This window comes from Leishmania infantum, chromosome 7 (assembly GCF_000002875.2).
Source record: "Leishmania infantum JPCM5 genome chromosome 7".
NCBI classification, from domain to species: domain Eukaryota; phylum Euglenozoa; class Kinetoplastea; order Trypanosomatida; family Trypanosomatidae; genus Leishmania; species Leishmania infantum.
This window is the reverse complement of record NC_009391.2, coordinates 478015-498802: the sequence shown is the minus strand read 5'-3', so window position 1 is coordinate 498802 and position 20788 is coordinate 478015. Positions and strand designations below refer to the sequence as shown.

The 20788-nt window shown below is 64.7% G+C and overlaps 3 protein-coding genes across 3 annotated transcripts; all 3 read right to left on the bottom strand.

Moving 5' to 3' along the window:
- Positions 1-1747: 1747 nt before the first annotated feature.
- LINJ_07_1090 (conserved hypothetical protein) lies at positions 1748-9094 on the bottom strand (the record flags this gene model as incomplete). Its single annotated transcript, XM_001463272.2, has 1 exon — positions 1748-9094. One exon carries the CDS (start codon positions 9092-9094, stop codon positions 1748-1750), a length of 7347 nt encoding a protein of 2448 aa, XP_001463309.2.
- A 1963-nt stretch (positions 9095-11057) lies between these two features.
- Positions 11058-12071, bottom strand: LINJ_07_1080 (conserved hypothetical protein; the record flags this gene model as incomplete). The annotated part of the gene is made up of 1 exon (XM_001463271.1): positions 11058-12071. One exon carries the CDS (start codon positions 12069-12071, stop codon positions 11058-11060), a length of 1014 nt encoding a protein of 337 aa, XP_001463308.1.
- A 736-nt stretch (positions 12072-12807) lies between these two features.
- LINJ_07_1070 (conserved hypothetical protein) lies at positions 12808-20517 on the bottom strand (the record flags this gene model as incomplete). Its single annotated transcript, XM_001463270.1, has 1 exon — positions 12808-20517. The coding sequence occupies one exon, from the start codon at positions 20515-20517 to the stop codon at positions 12808-12810; it is 7710 nt and encodes a 2569-aa protein (XP_001463307.1).
- Positions 20518-20788: the final 271 nt, after the last annotated feature.

Genomic DNA, 20788 nt, shown 5'->3' with positions numbered 1-20788 from the left:
GCGAGCCGCAAAAAAAAAAGTAAAGACGATGAGAAGAGCGAAACCCCAGCAGGCGCACACACGCGCACGCAGAGAGAGGGAGAGACAGAGGAAGGGGGAAGCGGATGGGGGCCTGCTCAGCGCACAGGTAATGACGAGAGACACGATGAACAGTGGAGACGATCCGCGTCAAAAGGGGGCGAGGGAGCGAACAGAGGAAAAAGAGATGAGAGGAGATCGAAGAGCAAGCCGCGGAGGCGGGGCACCGAAGACAGGCGCACACAACGGCACGCAGAGAGAGTGGACGGGGCGGGGCGGGTGTGGTCGGTGGCAAAGTGGGCGTACAGGAGAGGGGGAGGAGACACGAACGTGAGGAGGCGAGCGGAGGGGGGGGAGATGATAAACAAAAACATGCACGGCGCAGAAAATGAAAAGGAGGAGGAAGGAGGCGGCGGGGGGCGTGCCACAACGCCGGCCGATACCCCTCCACACACGCACACGCACACACACACACACACACACACACACAAGAAAATAACAACGCGAAAAGGGGAGAAGACAACGGCAGCAGCGGCGGTGGCACCAAAACCACCCGGCCCACACGTCGATCAAGCGGGATCGAGCACAAGGCGAATGCCGGCGACGAGCACGTGATCGCGGGAGCACAGGCTCGCCAGGCAATCTTCTTCGGCACAAGAAATTTGGAGACTGATGAAGAGACGGAGGGAGCGAGGGGGAAGCAGGGGAACCCTTTGTTTCTGTTTCGTTCACTTCCTGTATACAAGCCGGAGGAAGGACAGGGGCTGACGAGTGTGACGGCGCCCCCCTCCTCCTCCTACACCCACCACCGAGGCTCCCGGCGCGTATGTGGATGTGTACGTATGAAGTGCGTACGTGGGTGTGTGTCGACACACGTGCGCAAGTCCACTGGCGGACTGATCGGCTCGATTGGGTCGGTCGTCGCTGTGCCACAGAGTCGGTGCTCACGGAGCGAAGACGACGAGGTGGCAACGCAAGAGACGTGTGCTTGTGTGCACGTGGCGAAGTGAGTCGGCAAAGCCGGTGGAAGAGAAGTTTCAGCCCAGCGCTCCTTCTGGGAATACAAAAGGAGAGAGCGGCCGTTGGGTGGGTTGGTGAAGCTGATCTACGCGGCGCCGATAACGCGGAGGTTCGAGCGATATGATTGTGAAGGTACAGGATCCACCGTGCATAGCCAGTGAAATCATCGAGGGTGGGTGAGAAAGGGGAGGGGGGAGGAGTGGTGGCTGGCACGAGAACATTAGGGACGTAGAAGAAGAGAGTGGAACCGTGTCGCTGCGCACGACTCGCGCGCACGCGTCTCTCTGTGCTTCTTGTGTCACTCTCCCGCACCTGCAAATCGCCGAAGTGGCTCGAGAGGCAGAGGAGACTGAAATAGAAGCACGCAAACTCTACCAGAGAAATGGGGGAAGGAGGAAGAAGGGTATGTCGTATGGCGACGGGGCCCTTAAAGAGAAGGCATGAGTGCCAAACATGTCCCCGACAGTCAGGCCACACAGACACGCACATATATATAAAGCCATCGTGCTACAGGTCAAGAGAGAGAGAGCAGAGGCAAGCCTGTCAGCGAGAGATGGAGCGGAAGGCCGGCATTAACAAGAGAGGGATAGTGGTATGCAAAACTTTCTTCGTGGTTGCTGCAGCTAAGGCCGCCGCACCGCTCCTCATCCGCCCATCTCCTCCTCCCCTTCCTCACACTCACACACACGCACACCTCTACACACTTCACCTATGCGTAGTACCGTGGTGCGAGAAGAAGGTCGGACATCGCATCCACCTCCGCAGGAGTAAAGCGCGACTTGTACACGTGCTCCCACCCCTCGCGGTGCGCATGCCACCATTCCTCGAAGACGCGCTTCGCCACACGGCCGCACTCGGTGTTGCCCTCCCGCGCGCAGCCCGCGAGCTGCACCATCACCTTTGGTACGTAAGAGGACGGTTCACCGGGGTCAGCCAGCACCACCGCGCCGAGCGCTTGCACAAGGGCCACGCGACGACCCACTGATACTGCGCCTACACCACTGCTGGAGGGCGCATCCTCCCGCTGGTGCTCTGACGCCGCAGATGCGGCCGCGGCGGTTTCACGAGGCAGCTGACGCAGCTCCTGAACCAGCCGCTGCACTAGCACGCGTGTCTGCGCCTCGGCCGCAACCTTGGTAAGCACGGCCAACAGGTGGCTACCCTCGGCACGGATGCCAGCGTCACGATGTGCCAATGCAGCAAGGCTCGCGGCAGCGACCTGCTCCATGACGGCAAACCTGCCGATGCGGTGCAGGTTCGGAAAGATGAGCCGACGCAGTGCACGCGTGCACGCCACCTTCGCCCGTCGTGATGTGCCATACGCGACTGAGCCGGTACAGACACTGCAGAGCTGCTCGATCAACTCATGGACACGAGCCTTGGACATCCGAAGAGCCACCAGAGAGGCGAGAGCCGCCTCCACCGCCTCGTGAAGATGCTGCACCTCCGTGAAGGACAGGTCAAGACAGCAGCAGAGCAGCAGCACCATGTCGCGTGCGTGTGCCTCCAGCATGTCCGCCGGGGATTGTTGGAGGCACAGGGCGGTGAAGGTGAGCAGCGCAGCGTCTTGGGAGGTCGGCGATCCAACACCGGCAGACTCAGGTGCCTCACCGCTGCTGATGGCGGCGGCAGCGCGAGTCGCTGACGAGGCCTTCGACAGGCTGTCCTCGCTTTCGGACCCGAGACACACAAGCGGAAGCCGTCCATGGAACACGGTGGTGTTGGCACGCTGCATGAGCGAGACCATCAGCGCATCAGCGGCCGTGCGACAGCCGTTGAACTCAACTCGAAGGTTGCTCTGCAGAGCCGTGAAACCGATCAGCTGCGCTACAGCCATTGCCGCCATCTGCCGCACCTGGTCCGCCGAAGAGAAGCTGAATACCTGCGCGTGCGCTTCGATGAGGGCGACCAGCCGGGGAAGGTTGGCCCCGATGACCGCTGGAGGCACACCGCAGAAGAGGGCGCCGATGAAGGACAAGAGGCGCTGCCGTCGCTGTGACCACGTATCACCGCCGCTGCTGCGGGCGTCATCAGCGGCGGCGGTCGCGGTCTCCGCGTGGGTCGTACTTCCCAGTTGACCTACCAAGGCATAGACTACCATCCACACTTCCTCGGACGTCAGCGATTCTCCCAGCGTCGTGAAAGCCACAGCCATGACCCGCTGCGCGACGCTGTGCGGCACGGCCGCATGGCTGCAGACGCACGCGACAACGTCAGAGAAGAAGTGCACTGCCCGCGTTCGAAGCTCTGCATCTGTGGGGCCCTTGTGAGCCGAGCTCGGCGCTGCAGTCGGCCGCAGTGGGGCAGTCAGTCGCAGCACGGCCGAGGACACAATCGCGAGAGAGCGAAAGAGGCGATACATCTCATCCTCCTCCACTTCGCTGGCGCCCTCCTTAGCGTCATGCTTGCCGGCGTGCCCTTGTGCATCTCCCTCGCCACCGGTGAGGTGAGTGGGCGGCGTGTCTGCCACGCCACGCTCGGAGGACGACACGGAAGGGCCGTCACAATCGTCTGTGTCCGCAGCGCATGTGCGCTGCTCGTCCCCGCCGCGGGGCTGGTGGGTTTTACCACGACGGCGTCGCCACGTCCGCAGTGCATTATCGGCCCACTCGAGCAGCAGCGAGGCAGCAGAAGAGAACGGCGACGATGCATCATTCGCCGCCGGCTCCTGCGGCAGCGAGGCGAGCAGCTTTACGACCGTGGTTGGAGACGCAACCTGGCGGTCATAATGCACTTGGGAGCACTCGACCGGCAGTGCTAGCAGCCGCAGCACCCACGAATGCGGACTCAGCTGTCGCGCGGTTGCGTCTGCTGCTTGGCAGCTCTCCTCCTCCGCATCCACGACCGTGACGCCGCCACCACCGCCATTCATGCCGCCCAGCAGCGTCGCCAGCCACTGAAGACGGTAAGCGGCAGCGTCAGGCGGCTGCGTGTACGTGATGGCGTCCACAAAGGCGGCGCCGGTGATCGCACTGCAGTGAATAGACGTCGCTTCAGAGCCTGGCTGCACCGGATGCAGGCCCAGCGCGGACGCTGCGCACCTGGGCACCGTGAGGTAACTCAGCGGAAGCACGAGGCCCTTCGTGCCGACGTAGTAGGGCATCAACGGGCATGCCTCCGTCAGTCGTTGCACGCAGTCCTGCGCCGCTGTCACGGCAGCCTCGTGCGCCCGCTGCTCCGTCTCACTCAGCAGCTCCTTCGCTGCGTCTGGTGGAAGTAAGAAGGATGCGGGCACCGCAAGGGCACCGGGAACCGCGCACACCGTCCACGTTGGTTCACGCACGGTGACCGGCAGCGACACAGCCTGTAAGAGGTCAGCTGCCACGCAGCGCAAAACGACGTGGGAAGAGAGGGACAGGCGCGCTAGGTAGCGTACGGCGCGCAGAGAGACCCAGCGACACGGAGACGGCCAGTAGACAAGATGGGCGTACGCCAGAAGTAGCACGGCGCGCGCGGGGTACGTGGCAGCAAGCTCGTAGGCAACCTGCACCAGCTCCTCCGTGAAGGCGGGAGAGCGGGCAGCGCCGGTGATGAGAAGCACTTTGGCCGAGCGCACGCGTTCCGTGAACTGAGGCAGCAGCAGCCCGGCGGTGACGGAGCGCAGCTCTTCCGGGAAGCGAACCAGGAAGCGCAGCGATTCCATGCACGTGGTCGGCGCCTCGAAGAACTCGCGGTTGAGTGCCAGTGACATCAGGAGCGTCTGCACCCCTTCCATTGCACCCTGCAGCGTGTGCAGCCGAAGCGTCGCGGAAGGTGCGACTCCGATGACCGCCGGAGTGCTGCGGGCAAGTGGCTGGCCAGCTCTGCCGTTGCCGTCACCGGGGCTTTCGACCGCCGCCGTGGTGGTCGCAGGCAGCAGCCGCCGCTGCTCCTGTGGACGCAGTGCCGCCTTCGTCACGGCGGTGTCCGACGCTGCAGACGCCACCCCTGCGCGCCACTGGCAGACGATGTCGGCCGCCACGGCGCGCACCCGGCCCTCGAACATCGCAAGCGAGGCGCTGTCGAGGGCGCCGAAGAGGCGCACGTGCACGAGCAGCCGCATCGCACCACCCCAGACGGGCCGCCGCGGCGACAGACACAGGCTCTGCACAACGGACACAACGTCCGAGAACGTCTTCTGCGTCACTGGTAGATGCCCGTGCGCCACCGCCTCCACCTGCAGCTGCAGCGAGCGGTCGACCCAGCACCCCAGCGGTAGACGTCGACGCACCCATGGGCACTGCCTCCCTATGATGCGGCGCAGGTAGTGCGAGAGCGACGCGGCCGGTCGCCACCGCTGCTGAGGCAGCCGCACAATGGAAGACGACAGCCACTGGAGCAGTCGCAGCAGCTCCACCACGGCAGCTTGGCTGTCGTCAGCCGACGTGGGCACCTCCTCGCCGGAAGGCGCGCCAAACCACTCCTTCAACTCCACGCCGCACTGACGCAAGGGAACGACGACGTGCTGGCGCAGCATGGGGAGGCACACGCACCTGCGAAGCACTTCAAAAACCTCCGCCCGCGTGTACGCGGGCCTGCACGACGCTGGGAGCAGCGGGGCGCCGGTGGGGCGCCACGGCACGTGTGGATCCACGTCCCACCACGGCACGCCGCGCGTCTGCTGCGGGTCCGCTGCCGTCGCGGTCGGCGTCGGCTCGATAAACACCCACTCGCATGCGCAGAGGAGTCGCTGCATCCAGTGCAGCGTCCCTTCCAGAACGCTGTGCCGCGTCACAGCCGCGGCACTCTCGCACAAGACAGCATCAGCGCCGCTGCTTGGTGCTGCGGTGGCGGTGGAGGCGGCCGCGAAGAACTGCGCGTGAAGCGAAATGTCACCATCGCTTGAAACCGCCACTGTCGCCCCTGCTGCGGCGGTATTGAGGACGGCGCCACCGCTCACCTCCTCAATCACGTGCACGCAGTCTTGGAGGGACGCGTTGAAGAGATCCACCGCCACCTGCACATCCTCTGCGCCCGGCCACTCTACGTACACCCGCGCCTCAGTTGCCGTGCCGATCCTTGACAACGGCAGTTCAGTAGCAGAACCCGGTACACGAGTAGAGCCCGGGGCCGTCGCCGTCGCCTGCAGCTGCTGCAGTCGAAGCTGCTCGCCGCTTGAGATGCGAAGATGGGTCTCGGAACGTTCCCGCGGCCGCATCAGCGATGCCATGAGCGCCTCCATGACTTGGGCGCCAGCGGTGCGGCGCTTCTTACTGGTCAGAATGCGAAGCTGCAGTTGCACGCCGCGCCAGATCGATGTGGCGTGCGCGCGTGCGAGCGAGCGGTCGCCCAGGTCGGCGACGCAGGCCGCTAGCAGCGGTGCCGCCCACTCCACCTCGGCGTCTCGCGCAGACGTGTCAAGCAGGACTCGGAGCCAGTGCTTCTGTGCCCAGGCCCATGCCTCAGCCGGCGCGCAGGCAGCAACCATGCGCACCAGCCCGGCCATGCGAGCACCGTGATCACGGCTTTGCGCCTCTCGCAACACCTCGCGCGTCACCATCGAGAGAGCCGTCGACGGCAGAGTCCGCAGAAATGCGCGAACCATCACCTCGGCGTTTGGAAAGTGGCCGTCCTTCACGTCGGCGTTGGCAGCAAAGAGCGGAAGCACACGCGCCACGTAGGCCTTCGCAAAGGCGTCCACCTCGTCGACGGTGCCGAACACCTCCTCCGCTCCGGCATAGCTCGTCGCGACCGCCACGAGCGAGAGGACAGGCAGCGCACTCACCACGTCGCTCGGATTCACGAACGTGAGCATCGACGGCAGCGTCTCCCGCAGGAAGGCAAGCAGAGTAGCGCTGCTCGTGTTGGAGGGCAGCAGCGACGCGGCCTCTGCATCTACCAGGATGGTGGGCACGGCGCCAGTGAGAAGCCGTGTCGAGACAGCACGCTGCGCCGCCACCTCCGTGGGGCTGCGTAGGCCCGTCCGCACACAATTCAGAAAGTCTGGCAGCACCGTGGCAGGCGACAGCCGCAGCAGCGCCCACAACAGCGGCTGCGCCTGCCGCGCCCGTGCCTGAAACGCCGCCACAGCATGCGGAAGAAGCAGAGAGACAAACCGCTCCGCCGTGGCGGGACCCCAGCGGCGCGCTGCCTGCGCCGCGGTCGATTCAGCAGCAGCATCGTCGGGCGGTGCGCTGGCTTGCGTGTCAGGCCCCTCTACGACTGCCGCGCCGCGTGACGCCTGGCGCTTGGGTGCTGCCCTCTTCTCATTGGGAGCGCAGCGACGAACTGCCTCGCGCGCCAGTGAGCTGTAGCAGTCGCACACGCGATCGGCTGCACTGCCTTTCGTGCACGGCATGCCAGGACGCACCAGCACACTAGTGGCGTGGAGCCACCGCTCCAAATGGCGCCAGAGCGGTGAGTCGCCGGTGTCCGGGAAGCCGTTCAGCAGGCGCACGTACGGTGCCGCTGTCCAGCTGATTGCGCGCGAGCTCGCCTCCGGGCCGCCACGCGCAGTGTTCAAGCCTGTTGGCGAGTTGGCCTCATGACCTCCCTTACGCATGAGATGCGACACGGCGGCCGCCGATGTCGCGGAAGCGCCTGGAAGTCCGGCGCCGCTCCCTGCCGGCAGCTGTAGCGCCTGCAGCCACGCGGTGAAGAGAGGCTCCGCAAATGCGTCCATGCCAGCCACTCCGGGATGCGCGCGTGCAAGCGACCCGGCGAAGGTCATGACGGCCTTCTCCCATGTGAGGTAAAAGCCCCGCGCCGACGCTTTCGACTTCCTCCCTTTGGCACCGCTCGGCGCCACCGCAGGCGAGGGACGACCTGGCGGTTGCCACGTGGCCGTCTCCACCAGCAGGAAGCGCAGGATCTGCTTTGCCCGTGCCGTCAGCTGCGGCGGCGCGGCTGCCGCCGTGGTGGATGCGAGCTCACTCTCCTGCTGTCTGTGAGACCCGCGGTTGTTCTCCCCTGTCGAGGTAATGGCCTCGTTCTCGATAGCGCCATGCGTTACGACCACATCTGTTTTCGGCTGGCAGAGGTGACGGTACGGCACGAGTCGTACAAACAGGGACAGCGCAGCAACGCCGTCCTCCGTCGGCGCGAGTTGGCCGGCTACGAGGCCCCAGAGGCCGTCCACGGCGGCAGCGCTAAAGTGAGGCGACGCGCGACGGCACAGCGACGGCAGCGAGGTGACGATGGCGGTGAGTGTGGAGCGCCACGAGGGCAACTCAGCGTTCCGCTTGTCTCGAGCGCTCAGGCAGAGTGCCGCCAGCGGCTGCCACGGCAGCGTGAAGGTTGATCTGAGAGCTGCCTCCACATTCGCGTCGGAGGACGCCTTATCAGGGCTCGGTGGTCGGCACGCAGCGTAAAAGCAGCGCACGACCGCTCGCCAGCACTCAATATCCGCCTCGATGAGGGGCCAGTGCGTCGCCCAGGCGTAGAGAAGCGGCACCACCGACGCCTGAAGGCGTAGCGGAAGCACGTAGGCACCAAAGCAGCCGTGTGGCGCGGACAGCACCCCGTGAAGTCGCACACTCAGGTACGACAAGTGACGCGTCAGCGTCGACCAGGGGACGGTGGCGCCGCTGTCACACCCCGCAGCGCGGCGCAGCTCCGCCAACGACGGGTGCGAGGGGTACGCCACGTTCTCGCATGAGTACAAGGCCGCTTCGAACAAGTCAGCTCGCGGCCCCAGCTCCGGGGCGGCGCTGTGGGGGTGAGTTGCCTCGCTGCCCCTCGCGTCCTTTTCGACTGTTGCCGCGTACTCGTCAAACACCGTAGCGGGCACGTGATTCGTCCACGCCTTTGGCGTGCCGAACGCCTCCAGCTCCGCACACAGCTGGACAAGCAGAGGCCCGTCCGCGGATCGCTGATGGGACATGAGCGCTGGAGGAATGCATTGGTCGATGTACCGATGAATGCGCTCCCTCGGCTCCAGCCGCCCGACGTCCTCCACGCGGCCGGCAACGCCATCCGCCGCCGGTCTGTCCTCCTCGGTGCAATGGCAAGGCGTCGCAGCGTTGGCGTTCGCTTCGTCTGTCACCGAATTCGCCGCATCGCTGTCATCGCTCCACCACAAGGCCGCGTGGTCGTTGCTGTCGCCATCAGATGACGACCACGAACGCGAAGAGGACATTGGGCACCGTGGGGAAAGGGGCGGAGGCCAGAGAGACGGACAGGGACGGGTGCGACCACAGCAGAAAACTACACGAAAAGCTCACACAACGCGCGAAGAGGAGCTCAACAGCCTGGCGCGGCCACGTATCCACGCGTACGCACAGGGCAGCAGTGTGCAAGGGGGCCAGGAGGCGTCCGATAAAGATTACTCGATGACTTGTCTGTGAGGTTGTAAGAGCTGGCTCTCAAGCCGCCACCAGGCTCACGCACGCAGTGTGCTGCAGTGCCCCTTCCTTGATAGCTCTTCGGAACCAATGGTGCGCTGCGGTGCCTGAGCGACAGAGAAGCCGGGATTAGACAGCGACGAAAGACGGTCGTCTCCCCGCCTCCTTCGCCTCCACTCCTCGCTGCCCGTTGTATAGTCGAACACGCGCTCCGAGCAGGCAGCGTCGATGAGAGAAACGAAGGGAGTTCAGCGTGGTGGGCAGATGCGCTGAGGGTAACAGAGGGGCTATGATACGAGAAAGGGGATGCGGGGGAGGCTCTGTGGCAGTCCGGTCTCTGTGTGTCAAGGCAATCGGGTTGGACAGGAGCGCAAGACCGCAACCGTCTGAGATACGAAGAAGAGGGAAGAGGGGCGTGTCGGCATGCAAGCGAACGATGCTGTCGTGTGTGCGTGTGTGCGGTCAAGGAAAGGAGCGTGGCTTGGGGGGGGGAGGGGGGAAGCCGACTGCCTCTGTGTGTGCGAGAGGCGGTGAGAGAGAGAGATGGGGATTGTGCGTGAGGGAGGCAGAGCGGGCGGGCGCGCAGGAAGTAGGTTCGTAGGTGGAGGGTCTTTCCCCTTACCCCATAAAACGAATAAGCGGGCACCAATCGTGTATGAGAGCACCCTCCCCCTTGGAATGAAAAAGGAGGCCGCCGTGGTTGTGACTTCGGAGCGGCCGTTGTCCCCCTCCCCCACCCCACCCCCACTGGCGTGCACCGATGCGCACGTGTTCGGGTATGCATGTGGAGAAGAGAGATGGAGTAGACGTTGACGCGTCCACACACATACGCACGCATGATCCCGCTTGCTCGCTCTGTGTGTGTGTGCGTTTAAGAGACTCCGAAAGGAGCGGTCAGTCACAATGGCCTTCACTCACCTTCGCCCCATATGTGCGATGCAGTGACTTTGGCCTTCTTGATGCCTCGCCTGGTGGTGGGCAGTGACGTCATGTGCGCCAAGGGGGAGGGGGTGGGCACCGCTACAACGCAACCCTGCAACGATGGAAGGGAGAAGATGAAGCGCGTCGGGGTACGGGCGCCCACCGGTACATGAAAGAAAGAAGGACAGAAGGAAGCACCAAGCCCCAGGAGCCGCTCACACACAGACACACCCACTCAGCCCCCGAGGCGAAGTACGTGCTCAACAAAGCATGCAGACAACCGCAACGTCGCCCAACCGGGAAAGCGCTAGCCGTTCAGCGCAGCAGCAGCAGCAGCAGCAGCAGCAGCTACGGCAGTGGCTACGGGATGGGAGGGGGAAGAGCCAAGGTGAGCAGGTGAAGGTGGTGTGCCGAGCCGCGCCGTTCGGCTTCCTGTCTTCCCTCTCGAACAGATATTATGTACATCTCGCACACTCAGGCAAGCACCACTCCCGAGGGCGCGGCGGAGACGGAGAAAGGTCAGAGAGACAAGACGAGGCAGGTGTATGGAAAGTAATATGATGTGAACTACGCTGCGCATCCGGGACGATGTCCCTCATGAACAGAGCGGCAGCCTTGGCGGGAAACGAGCTGTTCAAGCGTTCAGGCGCACACTTCAGCGGGCACTCCGTGCTGTCCCACCGACCTCTGCCTTCCTTTTCGTCGCGTGCGCCCGTTAAGGGCCACACCTTTCCCTGCAGTGGGGTGTGGCTCTCACCGAACCGGCCTCCGTCGCCCCTCTCGCCATCTCCGACGCCGCCTGCGAGCGCCTTCGCGTCAAGCCCCACCAGCAGCCGGCTACAGCATGAAGCACAGGTCGAAGTTCCGCTCGCCGGGGCCGCAGTAGACCTGGCCGCACTCCAGCGTACCCGGACGGTACCAGAAGAGGGAGCCCTCGTAGAAGAGGTTGCGCACGCTCACGACGTTCGCCGTTGCGTTGTACTTGACCGACCACACACCCGCAGGGGCATCGTCCGTGATGGGCATCAAGTAGTCCGTGTGTGGGTTGTACGTGGGGCCATACAGGATGCGGTTCCGCTCCTCCGTCCCCGCACGCGCCATCTTTACGTAGCACGACGGCTTCTTCGCGTTGTGCAGAGGCTGGCCGCCGAAGGTACTGTTGCGCGCACCGACAGCCGCGCCGTCTTGCAGGACGTACATGCCGCGCACCGTCAGGCGACAGTCCGCGTCGTGCAGCTGCACAAAGTGGGCTAAACGCATCGCCTCCGTGACGCTAAGGATGCGGAACTTCGCCATACGCTTGCGCGGCGCCGGCACGGCACCGGCGTCCTCCTCGTCCTCCTCTTCCTCCTCTTCCTCGTCGTCCTGCTCCTCGTCATCGCCTTCGGATTCGTCGGCGTCGCTGTTGGCGTCACTAGCAGCGCGGGCGGCAGCGATGTCGTCCTCGGCCTTCTTCAGAATGCCGTCCGGCGTCGGCATGGTCACGGCGGCCTCGTCTGTCTCGGCCGGGAGATCTTGACGCATCATATATTCGTAGCTTGGTACCCCTTGGTAGGGGCCGCGGAGGGCCTCGCACAGGGCCACTTGCTCCTCCGTCAGCTCCGAGAGCATCGTCCACGTGTTTCCACCATCGATGCTGTAGAAGCTGACAGCCGGCGCGAACTCGCCGTTCGGGAAAGCCTGCGCGACCCAGTAATTTGCCTTGATACCAGTGACCTTACCCCACAGCTTCATCGGTGTACCGCGGTAGCGCTGAGAGAGGAGTGGAAGCGAGCACTGCAGCGCCGTCTGCTCTCCTGCTGTCAAACAGCTGCCGATGAGCGGGAGGTACGCAGCGTTGGCGACGGACATGATTGCTAACAGAGATGCAGAGGGCGAGAAGGAAGGAGAGAGCGGGGCGGTGCGAGAAGAGCCAACACAGCCGGCTAAGGGGAGCCGTCGTAGGCGAAAAACAGAAGGCTGGGTAAAAGAACACGGTGCGCTCGCGGTAAGCGCACGCACACACGCGGCGCGGAAGCAGGAGCCGGAGAGAGGGCCGCTGTGTCGCAAAGACCAGAGAAAATGCTTTTTTACTACGCGGCGGTGGCGGTGGTGGTCGGTGGCTGGGGAGAGGGGGGCGTCCCTGGAACTCGGAGTGCAGCTAAGGAGCACGGAGATAGAGAGAGGAGGTGAGGGAGGAGAAGGGGAAGGGGAAGGGGGTGACAAGAACTACAGTGAAGATGTGGCGCCGGTGAGGAGAGCGAGACGCGTGACAAGAAACGGAGAGAGGGGAGGGGGGCGCACACACATATACATACACTCCACACACACGACGACTGCTTGCGTACCCATAGGTGGTCCCCCACTCCGCCTTTGGCCTCAGGCGCCTGCATGTGCTGCCTTTTCCATCTATGGCACACAAGCCACCCGCTCATCAGCAGGATGCCCATCATTGTCCGAGCCACCCGCGCTCCCTTCTTATGCGCCACTGTCGTGCCTCGTCACCCAGCAATGTCTAGACGCCACCGTTTCGAATATCAGCAACAACGCTACGAGCGGAGAGCCGCAAGCACCGCGGCGGCAACAGCAGTACGGCACACGGAAATCACTAAGAGTAGTTCACACTTCCGCCGTTGCCGGGTGGGGGCACGCCAGCAGCAGAGGCGTGGCCAGCGGCTACGTCCGCGACACGCAGCCGCGCCTTGGTCACCGCCTCCTTGAACTGCGCCAGCAGCTCCAGCTGCTCCACAGAGCCTTGCCGCACAAACGCGTTCTGATACCACTGCGCCACCGTTGTCGCGCTCGGGGGCACAATGACGCAGCACAGGCCGCTGAAGTGCACGAGGCGGCAGTTGCGCGTCAGCACCGGCGTGTCCGGGTAATAGTGGTAGGCCGGCGTCATGAGTAGCTCCACCAGCGCGCGACGCAGCGCCGGCTCCTCATCCGGCGAGGCCGCCTCGACGTCATAGTGCGCGGTCAGCGACTCCGCCTTGGGGCTGTTGTAGTAGCAGCCCACGGGGACGGCGTGGAAGTGAAAGCGCGCGGCGTTCGCGATGAAGGAGCCCATCCAGTCGACGACGATACAGGCGGCGCACGCCAGCCAAGACACTTTCAAGAAGTAGCAGCAGTGGCTGTCGTACTCATGTGGCAGACTGATGTCGACGCTCGTGAACCGCTCCTGCACGGGGACCTCGAAGCCGACGGTGCGGCCGGTGACGCGGTCGACGATGTTGCGTGTGTCGAAGGTGAGCGGGTTGTCGTGCACGAGCGCCACCTCCATCAACGGCGGTGTTGCGGGCAGAATCAGGGGCATCGGCTCAGAGATGTCGAGCGACACACCGCCCTCGTGCGGCCTCCACGCCACCTTGCCGTATGTAGACAGATGCACTGAGAACCTGTAGTTGATGAAGCGGCAGAACTCCTCGTACGACGGAGGGTTGGCCGCATCCTCGGGAAGCAGCGCGACGGCCACCTCGCGCGAGCGCAGCCAGAGGTCTGGCCCGCGTGGGATGAACGCCTTCGGCCGCTCCTGCAGCCAGCCATCGAGCGACTCCCACCGGAAAGCGCTGCGCTCGCCAACCTGAGCCTCCATGTGCACCTCGCGCGTGGTGAACTCGTCTGCCAGGTAGTTCCACAGCAAGTAGCGGTACCTCAGCATGTGCGTCACCTGTCCGTTGCTATACATGCCTCGGTGCAGCATGCGCGTTACCGAGATCGTCTTCGCCGTCTCGCCCACCTTGAGCGTGTGCGTCTGGTGCCCGAGTGACATCTCCAACCGCGCGTTCGGCGACGGGTCGGCGCGCGGCCACTGCGAACCAGCGGCGAGGCCAGGGCTGTCGACGACTATCTGATACTGCTGCTGGAGGCGCTGCAGCACAAACTCCAGCAACCGCCGCTTGTCCTCCGCCGAGTCGGCGTGGCTGCCGCCGTGACTCGTCACAGTGTACTGGTGAGGCGACACCGTGTAGAAGCTCTCACGCGGGTAAGCCGGCTTACTGCCGTACAAGGGCAACAGCCTACACGTGCACAGACGCGTCCAGCTTGCCAGGTGCTGCGGCTCGGCGGCAATATCAGGGTGCTTCCACTGCCAGCGACGGCGCAGTACCGTTGCGGTGCTCACGCTTTCGGCCGACTGCGACAGCGCCGTCAGATCTTCGCGATGCTCCTCCTCAGAGCCATGTCTAAGGGGGTTGATGGGCTTGATCGCGAAGAGAAGACTGTTGCGCAGCTGCACAAAACCCACGGTCACTGTTGTGCCGGGCATCAGCGGCACCTCGTCGTGGTGAAACGTGCTGTACGCGGGGTGCTGCCCGGCCGGGTGCGTCGCCGTCGTCGGAGTCGGCGACGACGACGGCGGTCCAGCGATGCTGCTGCTTCCTTGCCGGCTGACCGCTGTCATGGGCAGCGCGTGCGCGCGGAAGGGCAGCGGCGGCGGCGCCCCTGCGGCTAGCGCTGGGGAGTTGGTGACTGTCGCTGTCGGTCGCAGGCGCAGTGGCCAAGGTCGGGATGTCGACGTTGCGGACTTTGTAGAGCGAGCGATGCCGTCTTTTGGTATAGGAAGCGACTCCGTTGACGTCATCGTGTCCTCAGTCGCCGGCGCCGCGGTCTGCCGCGACGGCACATCCGCCGCCGGCTCCATCGCTTCTGCATCGATGTTCACGCTGCCCGACGCACAAGCGGAGTTCGACGAACGCGGCGCAGCCGCGGTCGAGTCCTTCGCCGTCTTGGCACGCGATATTGCTACGCTGTCAGTGCTGTTTCTGCTGCCGCTTTCGACTATGCACTGCATCACCTCTGCACCAGTTTGATGCGGAGGCACCGGTGCTTGGCCTTCCCCACCTACATCATCCGTTGCACCGGCGGTCGCCGCTGCAGCGGCGCTGCCGCCAGTTGGCGAAGAGCAGCTCCCCTTCTCGTCCTTCTGCAGGCGCCCGAAGGCATCCTGCCGTCCCGCCGGCTCAACAGCCGCACCGCCCAAGAGCGTCTCCCCTCCTTCGTTGCGCGATATCTGACGCGAGACACAGCTCACAGCTGACCGTCTCTCTACCGCCTCATCATCCACGGCAGCTGTGTCGTGGTGGTGCGGCACAGTCGACGTCGTGGGGCCAACCTGCTCCAGCGCCACCTCATCGACCTCGTCCACGGTCGACACAAACAGTTGCGGACTGAAGCGCAGGAGGATTTCCTCGGAGGACTGGAAGTGCACACCGTTGTTGTGCGTGGGGATGATGAGCGTCCGCCCATCTGGGGTGATGCCGCTGTGGGAGCGGCAGAACACCTCGGCAGGGCGGAAGTCGGACTGAAAGTGGTAGTCATCACCAGCGCCACCGCTGTCAGGGACGCCGCGGGTGCCGCCGCCCGTCTCTTTGCCCGCCGCCGCGGCAGTCGCTGCGGCTGCCGATGACGTGACGTTGCCTCCACCATCCTCCTCACGCCATCTTCGGCCGCTGCTGCCGTTCAGTGGCGACGACTGTCCGTCAGTGCTGCTGCCATCAATAGTGAGGGCGTCGTCATCTGTGCCTTCCTCGGAGACAAACTCAAGCTCATCATCCAAGGTGAGGCGGTCATCGCGGCCAGTGAAGCAGCTCATGAGGTGGGCCCAGCAGTTGTCGTCTAGAAGCAGCCGAGGCGACCAGAACGACTGCGGCAGCACCGCCGCATTGATGGTAATTTCCAGGATCAGATACCCGTTGCGCAAGTCGCTGTCCACCACATTGCAGCCGCAGAAGACGGCGTCGCTGCGCGTGCCGCTCGGGGCCTTATGCCAGCTCTTCACCGAAGGCTGGAGAGAGGCATCGCCGTAGCTAGACTCGGCAGCTGCACCGGCGGCGCTTTCCGCTAGAGCGCTCGGCTGCCCATCGCGCTGAAGAAGCCTCCGAGCCATCGATGCCGCCGTAAACGGCGACGAGCAGCCAGCAACAGCTATTGCAGCGGCGGCGGCGCCACTGCCTCCCTGGCGTGCAGCCATGGCGTGTGATGCGGGCGCGTTCGTCGCACCGGTGCCCGCCACGGCCGTCGAGCCGCCTCCGCAGTCCTGGTACGGCTTGGACGCGTGGAGGCAGTACCACGCACAGAAGGCGAACGAGGCGGCCACGCCCATGACATCGCGGTACACGTGGCCATCCTCTAGCCGCAGCTGCACCGACCGCAGCCCACCGCCGGCGCTGCTGCAACTGACACCGAGGTCTGTGCCCGCAGCGGTGGTGGCGGCTGCCACGGAAGTGACGATAGAGGTCATGCTGGACTTGGAGGTGCTGCGGTCGCGCCACAGCAGTGAGCGGGTTTGCAGGCGCGGTGCGTTGGCATAAAGCCCCAGCAGAGACGAGCCGACGCTGCGCACGGAGTGCTCGAGGCCGCCAAGGGAATGGTGCTCGAGGTTCGCGGTCGTCTTGTGGTCGAAGGAGCGGCTGATGTGCAGAGCTGGCTTGCCGCTGGTGGCGTAGTAGGAAGGCAGGCTGTTGGGGTGGCTAACTCGGCCGCCGCCGAGCCCAGAGGCCGCCACCGCCACCATTGTCGTGTGATGGCCCCCATTTCCGTTGGGTGCAGCAAGATGGTGGTATGCTGCACCGGATGCCCCGGCAACCCCAGTGCGGGAGCGCCGCGGCTGAGCGGAGCTCCACGTTACCGCCGATGTAGGGGGGACTTCGATACCCCAGATGCCGCTGCTGTGTGCCCCCGCCGTCATGAATGGCATGCAGTTGAATGCTTGGATCGGCTGCGCATATCGCGCGTGCTGCAGCAACGCACTGCCAGCTGAGCTGTGTGGAAGTGTGTAGGAGGCGAGCATCGGCTGCAGCCCCTGCTGCAGCTGCGTCTGTTGCCAAGCCATGACTTGTGCCCCCAGTGTGCCGGTGCCCGTCAGCCAGCGTGGCATGGACCCCTGCGTCGGGGCCGTCGGGGAGGCGAAGCTGCTGGTGGTGGTCGTGTTGCGCACCAACAGAGGGCTGCTGTTCTTGGACACTGTCGACACCGGCGCCGCTGCTGCTTTACCGCTCGAGCTGCAGAGTGGCGACGTCGGTGACGGGGCTTGCTCGGCGCTCATGCTGCCGGTCCACGAGGCGCTGAAAGGTTCGGCGAAAAAGGGCTGCAAGTGCAAGGGGACAGGAGGCTGAGAAGGCCCACCTCCTATGCCGCCTGAAGCGGCGGCAAAGCCAGCGGCCGCCCCAGCGGGTAGGACAACGTGTTGTGGCTCCGGTGTGCCGGGGCCCCAGCCATCAGCGTACAGCAGTAGATTGGCAGAGTGAGGATGCACCGGGAGCGTCACCTCGGGCACGGGGTAGGAGCGCAGCCCCAGCCCGGGAATGAGCAGAGGTGGGTTGCCGCCCGGAAGGGGCAGCTCTCCAGCAGCAACGCTGGGGCTTCCGCACGAGCCCATCATCGCGGCAGCCGCAGCGGCCCCGCCCCCCCTGTTCATGCCGGTCGTCGCGTCCGCTCCGGCGGAGGCGCTGCCACCCTCCTCACCACCGTCAGCGGCCGCACCACCAGACAACAGCGTCGACGCCGAGTACACCCGAGACTGCTGCTGCCGCGCTTGTTGCTGCGATTCTGGCGGCGTCGGCCACAGCGACTCGAGCGCCGCCATCACCGAGTGCTCCCGCAGCCAGCACTCCTTCGGCAGCAGCTCGAAGACCGTCTCGCCGCCGCTTTTATATTGAAGAGAAGCGTGGAAGAAGAAGACGAACATCCACTCCGGGGTCTCATAGTAGCGCTCCGCCTCCCCTGAGGGTAATGATGGCGTAGGCGCGCCGCCACTCATGCCCCGCGCGCCGACGCCGACACCCGACAGCACACAGCTGTGCAGATGGTACTGCGACCGCAGCGTGTCATCGTCGGACGTGTACTCGAGCAGCGGCGTCACGTGTAGCGGAGGGCGGCCGATGCAGACGACGTGAACCTTCTCCAGCCCTGTGTCGTGCAGCCGAGCGCACACAACCTGCACAAGATTGTTCGTGACTTGGTAGAAGCCCTTTCCGGCCGACACCACCGTCACAGCGTGTCCGCAGAGCGTGAGATTGCGATCAATGTAGTTGTGAGTGCACCGCTCCAGTAGGATGCTGAGTGCCTCGAGCGTGTTCGACTGTTTCGCGTGCACAAACAAGCTCTTCGCCGTGATGCTCTCGATGTACTGCTGGCGCGATCGCACGTAGGCGTCAAAGGTGGCTTCTGTGGCAGCGGAAAAGGCTGCGCTGGCGCGGCCCCGCTTCAGAGTCTCGCTCGCTGGCGGGAACTGGTTTGGGACGCTGGTCGTAGCAGCAGCAGCGCACCCCTCCCTCTCTCGAAGCAAGTGCGGGTCGGTGTCCAGGTCGTCGCCGTCGTTCGCTAGTCTACATCCCGCACCCTTGGCCCCGCTAGCGCGCGAGTGGGGCGCCGCGGCGGCCTCGCGGTACGCCCGCGCCTCGGCCTCCAGCTGCCGCCAAGCGGAGTCCTGCACCTCCCGCAGCACGCGATCCACAAGCGCCTCGCAGTGCATGCGGATCTCTTCCACAATGTCGACGTTGCTGCGCAGATCTCGCGGCAACTCCAGCAGGTGAAAGACGTCGCTGTGTCGGCTGAACTGGAACTCCTTGCGCAGTCGTCCTGTGAAGACGACGCAGATAAGCGGGGAGGCTTTGTGTTTCGGTAGCTGCTTCAGCAGCAGCTCACTGAGGAATTTTCGGATGGCCAAGGTGAGCGCTATGCGGCCGTCCATCGTCGTCTCCCACATCTCACGCGACAGCTCGAGGAGGATGTAGTGAACCGGCGACAGGGACTGGAAGTTGATGCGGGTGGTGGGCAGTACAATGCCATGGCCGACGCGAATGTGCGCGATGGCGCCCGCCGCTGATGCCGCAGCGGTCCCGGCAGCCCCCGCGGCGCCGGCGCCGATGCTCATGGCGTTCCCCGAAGCGCTAACGCCAGAAGCTGCAGTGCCGGTAGTGCCACCGGAAGAGGCTACGCCAGCAGGTGTCGCGGTTGCGGATGGCACGGCTGCCGGTGACGCACTCACGCCCGGCAAGGAGGCGGAGAACGCGGGAGGCACAAGGGAGGTGGCGGCGCTGCTTGGCGCCGTGTTCGACGTGCTCACCACCTCCTGCAGCATCTCGCGCACGCGAATGCGGAAACCGCAGACGTGCATCTCCTCGCCCTCGTACAGGATACGCTCCCGCAGCGCCTCCGATATGAGAAACATGTCGGAGCGGCCAAGGTACTGGTTGTCCACGGTCACCTCCACGTATGAGAGTCCGTAGCGCTCCTGCACATACTGGTACGAGCTCAGGATGCGCGCCATGATCTTGCCCTTGGCGACCTCGTTAATGAGCGCGCACTTGGACGTGAGGGACTGGTTAACGCTGATAGCACCATTCGCGTGGCTCACCTCTTTCTCGTTAAACGCCATGGCGCGGCATATCCAACCACCAGAGGGGTGCATAAGGAAGCACAGCTCACCGGCCCCCGCCACGCCACCGCCAGACGCAACGCCGGAGCCGCCTGCGGCTCCGCTGCCAGCGCCAGCAGCACCAGCAGTCGTGTTTGGCACGCCGCTCAGCGATGGGATGCTCGTTAAGCTGGAGCTGCCCAGCATGCCGGCATTGAAGCCGGCAGCACCACCCTGCCGCGGCGACGCGGCGGAGGTGTGCAACGACTCGCCGTTGCGGCTGGCTCCTACAGACGGCGCGAACGCCATGCCGCCGCCCTCAGCGCCGTTCGCACCGGCGAAGCTGCCGCCAGAGGGCGGAGAAACGAAGGACGACAGCGCCATCAAGTCAACATAGGAGCCAATCCCGACTGAGGAGTTGCTTGGCGTGTGTGCGGGGAAGCCGAGGAAGCCGGTGGTTCCGTCACCAGTGCCGCTCGTGAGCGGGCTGCCGGCGGTCAGGCCAGAGAGATTGTGGCTGCTTCCCATCCCACCGCCACAGGCGCCGTGGCTGTGGTGAAAAGGTTGGGAGAAGGAGGGGCGCAGCTCCACGATGGCCTCGACGAGAGTCTGCACGCTCTCGGCGGCACTGGACGACACTGCGCTGGTGAAGCGCTTTCCATCATGCGGGCCTGCCGACGGCGGCGACGCGGTGACGCCGTGCCGCGCCGGCTGGGCAGGCAGACCACTGACGGACGAAAGCGAGGCGGACGACGAGGCTGACGGCACCGCCGCTGCTGCTGCCGAGCCTGTTGCGGTGACGGGGTTGGTCAAGTTAAAGTTCTTTGGGCAGAAGAGAAAGGCAGCCTTCGAGAGGCTGTCGCCGTGGGTGCGGAACACCAGCGACACCGGCGCGTCGCTGCCCTGCGAGACGCTCGGCTGGTGACTGTGCCGCTGCTGGCGGCGTAGACTGACGCCCTTCATGCCGACAAGCGTGGGGCAACTCACTGTGCCGCTAAGTGTGTCTCTGTGCTTGCGTGAGCGCCGCGCCTGCAAAGACGGCAGCGCTGGCCGCTGCCTCGCTCAGCAGTCGAGGTGAGCGCCGGCACACGCGCTCCACTCAGGAAAAGAGAAGAGAGACGTGGTCGCCGATGCGCCCCTCTTACCGCGCCCACTTCGCTATCGCGCTGGCTGGGCGGCAGCACAGCGAAGGCGTGGGAAGGGGGGGGGCGGGGATGTCGGGTGACTGATAGAG